This window comes from Penaeus vannamei, chromosome 8 (genome assembly GCF_042767895.1).
Source record: "Penaeus vannamei isolate JL-2024 chromosome 8, ASM4276789v1, whole genome shotgun sequence".
NCBI classification, from domain to species: Eukaryota; Metazoa; Arthropoda; class Malacostraca; order Decapoda; family Penaeidae; genus Penaeus; species Penaeus vannamei.
Window position 1 is genome coordinate 25131290 of NC_091556.1, and position 7864 is coordinate 25139153.

Sequence of the window (7864 nt, forward strand, 5' to 3'; positions counted from 1 at the left end):
TATTATTATTATTTTTAAAATCATCATCAACATCTTTTCAAGGCAAAAATGCAAGATTGGGGCTTACTGACTGAATGCAGTATGTTGATAATCATCATCACCAACCTGTCAAACATCAAGTGATTATTGCCAAATAGGAAAGTTGTTTTCCCACTGATCTCCCTGTAAGAATGTCTAAATGTACTCTAAAATTCATGTTATTATGATTTTGCTAACACAAATGGTTTCATAAATGTTGTATCACAAAGTGATAAAGTGATTAAGTTAATAAGTATACTTGATAAAATGTGCCAACCCTACTCAATGAATTGTGTGAAAACACACAACCTATAAAACCTGGTTGCCTGATATGTTGTTCAACCTTTGCATTTCTACGTTTTAAGTTCCATTAGCTGTTATTGCTAAAAACAATATCTATAATAACAACAGGGAGGTTAATTAGGTCTATTGACTGACTCCTTGCTGACTATAGCTTTACAAAGATATCACCTGGTAGTGACATAAGTGACATGGCATGGCTTTCCACCTCAGCTGCTCCCTCACCATTGTCTTTCTATGAAGTATATCTGCCAAGGAGTCATCATCCTAAGAGCACCAACTCTCACAGCAATTTCAAACTGGCCCACATCCCAAAACAACACAAGTCTGGACTTTGATGAAATGCTGTCAGAGTTTCACACTCAAATTTGGGAATGTAACACTTCTAGACAACCTGTTTGAATGACAAAAAAGTAAAAAAGAAAAAAAAAAAAAAAAAAAAAAAAAAAAAAAAATCAACTTTTAGAATTCTCTGGATGCCTTGGGGTTAACGCAAACCTTAATGAATATAAACTCCAAAACTGTCAACTAAAAACTCATGGATGTGCTCATCCAAGAGGCAAACTAATGTTACCTTACATTCAATGTGATTTTCCCCCACATGCCTTGTGTACTCTAAACACGATTAGATTTTTTTCTCTTTAGCACTGCTTACTTTGCCTTCTTTAATTGTCTTTGCCTCTGTATTTGCAAGCTTATCATGGGTTTTAGTCATGATGAGGGAAAGGTTTGATTTACTGATCCAATACCTGCAAGTGGCAGACAACAACAGGAGTCCTCCTGATGGTGCCTGCCCATGAAAGTTGAAGCAAATAATTGACATTTAATTTGTAATATTTTCTCAATATATGAGTCCTCTCCTGAGGGTATCTGTGGAGACTTTGGAGAGTTTTAGGGGCCATGGTATATATCCTTGACAAACAGGGATGCTCTTGTATCAAGTATGGTATATATCCTTGACAAACAGGGATGCTCTTGTATCAAGTAGACAAGCATGCTGTCAGTGATAGTCCAAGCTATGGCTGTGTTAGCACCTTTGGAATATAAGCTGGGTCAATTTAACCCAAAGTCGATGGGAAAATGGTGTGTTCCCTTTGGCAATGCTTGGTTAAATGTTTCTACATATAAATGGCTCTGCCAATGCTTAGCCACAAAGGAGTCAATTAATAGATCTTCCAACCTTACTTTTTCTTGAAAATGCGGGAAAATGCTTTTATTTCAATAATGCTATCAATATTGACACTGTTATTTTTGTTATAAGCATTATAATTACTATATTGTTACTGACATTACTAGCAACAGTTTTAAATACTAAAAAATATTGAAAATCAAGGAAAAGGGTAAACAAGTGAGACAGGTACTTCTTGTAGCTGGCACATTGGTGACAGTACTCGTGGAGCCATCTATATGTATAAACAATTACTAAATTCAACACACACACAATGGGCATGGCATGTATGTACTTGCCATGCCCGGCGACCTAGGGCATGGCATGTAACCATCCTTCATCCTTGAAGGCCATCACTAATCTTGTGGGCAATACAAGCATGCTTGGTAAAAGTTATGAGCTTCATACTAGGTTAGTTCTTCTATCCTTTTTCATCAGCATTACTTAGCATATCAATATCACTGCATGGTGTAGGTGAAGTGCAAGTACATGCAAAGAGACCTGCAGGTGAAAGTCTGAAGCTATGGACTTTGGCAGCAGTCCAATAGGTATATAGTACCTTCAATGGTATCAAAATTGTGTCAGTTGTTCACAGAAGTGAGATGGTCAAGCTCAGGATAGTTGCTGTATACAGTGTCCAGAAGATGGGTGAATCTAAGTGACTAACCGGTTCAATTTTCCCAATCAAAGACATGTTCACTGTAGTTCTTTGGGGTTAACTAAATGGTTCTGGGTGATGGAGAGGTCTTATCATGAAGAAATTTGGCAGAGGAGCAGACTGGAAAATCTTGCCATGAGATATTGGTGCTAAGTAGAGGATGACCGAACTGGGTTATATGGAGCGCACAAAGCACTTGGAGGGAGACTGACTCAGTGGCCTTAAAGAATAGGCTTAATTGTACGCTCTTGCAGAATTTCCATCGGTCCATGAAGTTGGAATGCACCCTCTGTGAGCCATGCCAGGGAAAGGGCTGTCTCCAGGGAGAAGTCCATGGACAGGAACCATTTCCTGTGCATTTACACAGCATATTACCATTTTGATACAATATATCAAATGACAAAAACAAGACCTCAGAAAATGGCTAAACAACAAAAAAGTATCTGCAGAATTTCAAACATGAGGCAAGGAGTATTCATACTTTGTGTAAGTGTCTGTATGGACTGGGTCTAAAAGCCACACACACAGGATATTGCCCCTCAAATAAACCTAATGCTGCAGTGATCAAAAACTTTCAAGTATCTCTTGTGTGTGAAGTCTTATAACATATTGGAAGAAACTGAGGGAGGAAGATGAAAAAATGCAGAAGGGTGGTGCTATAAATGTAGTCCAATGTCTGCTTTTGCGTGTGTGTGGACTAGAAATGGAACAAAAGTATATTTTCTACATTCACTAATTCAAACTTTTTTGTTTTGTTCCATTGGAGTGTCAAACACCCTCCTTTCTGTGTAATATCTATTGTAGCTGGTGGCTGCTGTTGGGGACCCAACAATTACTTTTGTAATAATAAAATAATATCTATTGCTTCAGCCATGTTTTTTTCATACCGCTCCAGTTCCAATATCCACAACACTGCCTCGTTGCTTTCTCACTCATCTTTTGTGTAGGCCAATTGTATTCTTTCAAGGTTATAATAGTAAAATAAAGTATTTGGCTGAATAAAGTTTAAAATACCTTTACATATATTTTGTGCTTCAATTTATGATCAGCTGCACTGATTCATGGGAAAGAACCATCACTTTGGAACAACTGATTTGGGCTGGATCGGGATCAGATGGATCCCCCAGTTGTGAAGAGGCCTCATTCACATGAGTTATGCTTACCCCTTTAGTGGTTTATGACTGGTTGAAGTCAAATGGATATATGCTAAGAGAGGCTTTATGAAACAATATGTCAGGCTTGCCTGATAAAATATGAAGGATGAAAAAAGGAAAGAACAGAAGAGATGGATCCATGCCAGTGAAGGGTAAGACAAGACTGGACAGAGGACAAAACAATGGTAAAAAAAACAAAGGAAATATGTAGAGCCGTTACTAAATATTCAGTGAAATAATCACCAGTTGGATATCGTTACCTTTCAAGGGCTGCCTGCAAAAAGGCATCTGTGAATGTCTCCTCATCTGCACCAAGATCAAACAGGAGAAGAGCTTTCAAGTCATCTTCAGGTGTCATACTTGTCATTTTGTTGAACTCTTCTGGAGATACTGTCACATCATTCAGTGCTCTTCCTGACCGCTAAAATAAAAATGATCACATTTTAACATACTGCCTTCTGAGTCAGTGTTTCCTAAACTGGAGGTTGGTGATACCTTCTGCAACTATTTTATAAATTATTTCTAGATAATTTCAAATAAAAACTAACAGATAGATTAATCACAAACTTATTGGAAACAAGACACCACTGAAGCAAAACTTAGCTCACATCACAATTCTGGAAAACTAAGAGTAAAATTTTCAAATAAAGCCTATCAATAAATAATTCAATGAATCTAGGAAGTGTCTTATTATCACACAAGTTAAAAAAGGAGATAATGGGAGTGATATTATATGTATTAGGAAACTATAACAGGACACATAACTGCAATGGTGCTCGTACAATACCCTTGAGTAACCATTTCAAAGCTTCTATAATATTGTTAGCTATATTCTACAATGTTACTAAATCAGAGCAATAATAATACTTACAAATCTCTTTAGAAAGCTCTCCATGCTGATGCTAAAGAACTTCAACTTCACCCCTGGATGGTGTGGTATCAAAAGTAAAGACACAGCATCTGCTTGTCGCAATGATGTACTCCATCTAGCCTCTACTTCAATACTGTAACCAACCCGGGACCTTTTAACATTCGCCTCCTCTTTAGCACTAGCAGCTGAGGCTTGACTTGAGTTATTGGAGGAAGCACTCGCACTCTGATCAGACACTACGGGGGATGCCGATTCTGCGAGATCTTCCCTGGACTGAATCTCATCACTGCTACGACGCCGGCAGCTTCTTTTGGCCTTTTGTCCATCTTTCTCTTCATCGTGCAGAAAGGAGAGAATTATGTGATTGAGATTGTTAGCCGATTCTAACCAATGTCCTTGATAATTGTTTTCAACAGTGCCAATGATTCCTGTGGCCGAGAACAGTCCAAATTCACACGTTTTGGGCAGAGATCCATGGAGGTACTGAGCGAGGGTAAGTTTTCCTGTTGAGGTAAACCAGCATCAATCAAAAGACACTCAGAAAAATCTGAAGAATATAATCAACAGGAATTAGAATCTATTGGACTGTGATGGAAGCAAATAAAAAACAAACAAACAATAATTTGACATCCAGAATTTTTTTTTAAAGTTTAAATAAATTATCAAATAAAAATAGAGAAAGGAAAATAACTTATATCTATCTACTTTAGTGATCAACTGTATATTTGCTTTCTATTTCTATGGCCTGCATTTCTCTATTTACATTTTAAATGTTTTACAACAATTCACTTCATTTCTAATTTTCAAGATGAGAAGTACTTTCTTATATTCAATGTTCACTTAAGTGATAAACCAATAAAGAAAGCACCAAATTACACACCATTTTCTCCTTTTTTGCTGAAGATGTCAGTGCGACTCAACCAATCTTCATTGCAGAATCCAATGCAATATCGTGGTCTGCTAACAATGTGCTCAAAAAATCCTTCAAATAAACTGCTTGGAGATAATTCACCAATGGTCACCTGAAAGAAAGGAAAATTCTGAATCATTTCTTCCACCAATATGATGCAGGACCCTTTAAACCCTAAATTGGCTGTGTATTGTTGGGTAGTAAATAGTTTCCCACAAGGATTCACAGGGAACTCTTTTCTTGTTATTAGTATTTTTTTTTCACCCTAAATTAATTTTAGTACCATGAAGAAAGGGAAGACACTGAAGTTGGTTAAACCTGGTATACTACAATGAACAATGATTAAGCAATGAATTTCTGCCAAATAATTTATAATGCAAACACTGTAATCAGCTGGTCTACGTCAGTTTTTCAATTGCAGTAAATATTGTCACAAACAAGCCAACGTTTTTGTAAATATCGTTACGTCTTCCTATAAAGATTCTAAACAGATATGTTTGATGACATATCTACAGCCTACAGTAAGGCTTTAATTTCCCAAAATGTCTATTTTGTTTATGTTCACATATTTACTGTCAATTTTTTCCTTTAATTATCAAGCAGATATCAAATATACAAACTGGATAAAAACTATCAACATATACACAAAATATTTGACGTCTAAGATATCCCACGTCACATATGACAAAACAGGACATAACTTCAATGAGTGTTCTCACCTTCCCCTCTGTGGTGGGGATACTGTGAGGATGAATGGTCAAGTAGTGCAGTCTTCTGCGTTTCTCTAGTATCTTGGCTCCAACGTCTGCCCAAGTCCTGCATACTGCTCTTAGCCTTGCAACTTCTCTGAAGCTGAGATTCTCAAAGATCCTCTGTTAATTGATAAGTGAAAGTATTAATTACTAAACAGAATAAAATGTACTACAATGATTTACCTGTAAATAATACCAATAATACTAACAGTTAAGCTCATATATATATATATATATATATATATATATATATATATATATATATATATATATATATATATATATATATATATATATATATATATATATATATATATATAATAAAAAAAACTTTAATACTAAACACTTTGATACTTAATACAATATAAAAGCTAAGAAATTTCATCCATCTCTACAATCACAACTCAAGTAAGTCCATGCATTATGTGGATGACTAGCTTTTCCCTGCTACAGTCATAATCCCATCCAGACATAAAGGGAGTCACAAGCCTCCAGGGTAAGGTACAACTCAAATTATAGTATTACATGGGCATCATTTTTGTTTAATTACGAGTGGTAGTTCTCTGCCAGTCTAAAAGGGGTAAGACCATTTACCTTCAGAAAGTTCATGTGGAAACAGAAGAAATGATCGAGAAAGTGTGAAAGGGCAATAACGAAAAAAGGGGGAATGACAATGACAAAAATATTTCTATAAGTATATCATTTTGAATTTATACCTAGTTCTTTTGATATTCCTCTTAGAAGGAAAAGCTTTTGAGACTGTGCAAAAATTGTGGGAGAAGAGCATGTTCCAGGGTGGTGAGAGATCTGAAACTTGATGATATAGTAACTGCTTGTCTAAAGATGCTTGTTTGTGCAATCATATCCATTTTTCATGCATATACAGGTAAATAAATATACTCAAATGTGAACATATTGCATTTGTGTAGATAGCTGAAAGTGTAAACATGGATGTACATCCCAAAATAGAATGTTCCGTCTGTATTCAAGAAAACTGCGCACAAGAGGTGAAACTATTGGTTGAAAGGGTAGAAGCTGTACCCTTATTACAGTCCTTAAAAAAATCTATGGGTTATGATGTCCATGCTGATAATTCTTTGGATAGGGAGGTGGAAAGTTGGCTATAACTCAATTTTCATATGCCAGCCAGTCCCTAAATCTTTTCAGGTTTCTAAATTTTCCCTCCATGCTCCTTACTTTTACATTTCACAGATACCTTATGAGTATCACTTTTTTTTTTTTTTTTTTTTTTTTTTTTTAGTATTTATGTGTATAGTTACTCTTGGGTACATTTAAATACATATTTTGATGTTTAATAAGACCACGCAAAGAAAATAATATTAATTATATTTACACATTCATAGTGATCTTTCTCGAATCCCAAACATACATAAGAAGTAACTGTGCTTTAACAACCAAAGTTGCTGAGAAAGATTCAGTGACATCTTTCCTTATCACCCTGAATTGGTACTGATGATTCTTAGATATTCCCTTTATCAGTCTCAATACTTTATATTGGTCAGGTATAGTAAAATAATTAATTTTTAACTCCTTTACGTAAAGTGAGGCAATTACGAAGATAATATTATTGTCTTCTACCGAGGTTAATAATCAAACTTGGGTTATGTTCAGTAAGTTACGGTAATATAATATAAGGTAATATGATACAGGGAAGGTAAGGTAATATAATATAAGGTAATATGATATAGGTTAGGTAAGGTAATAATAATAATAATAATAAAAAAATCCCTGCTAAGTACCAACAACATATATTTACTATATATAGTTATATAACGCACTGCAGATGTAAACAAACTTGCTTTTCCCACATTTTTTCAGTTGCTGAAGCGCTAAATTGACCAGGAATATAGGCCTGGCGATCGCTCATTTCGGCAAACATTGGGTTTCAAAGTAAGGCCTCTCTCATTCAGACGATTACCTGGTGCAGTATCGCCAGGCGATCGCCAGCATGGGCAAAAGGTTTTAAAAGTACAGGCCTTAGTCTATAGAGGATGTAATCTTCGGTCCTACAA

The 7864-nt window shown here is 35.7% G+C and overlaps 1 protein-coding gene across 1 annotated transcript in view; it reads right to left on the reverse strand.

Annotated features, from left to right (window-relative positions):
* LOC113827238 (uncharacterized) overlaps nt 1–5951 on the reverse strand; it is a gene marked incomplete at its 5' end in the record, with an annotated part of 9573 nt that extends 3622 nt beyond the window's left edge. Inside the window, 4 exon segments of the mRNA XM_070124440.1 lie at nt 3559–3719; nt 4170–4672; nt 5050–5191; nt 5799–5951. Of these exon segments, the coding sequence (XP_069980541.1) occupies nt 3559–3719; nt 4170–4672; nt 5050–5191; nt 5799–5951 (959 nt within the window).
* Between the last annotated feature and the right edge of the window lie 1913 nt (nt 5952–7864).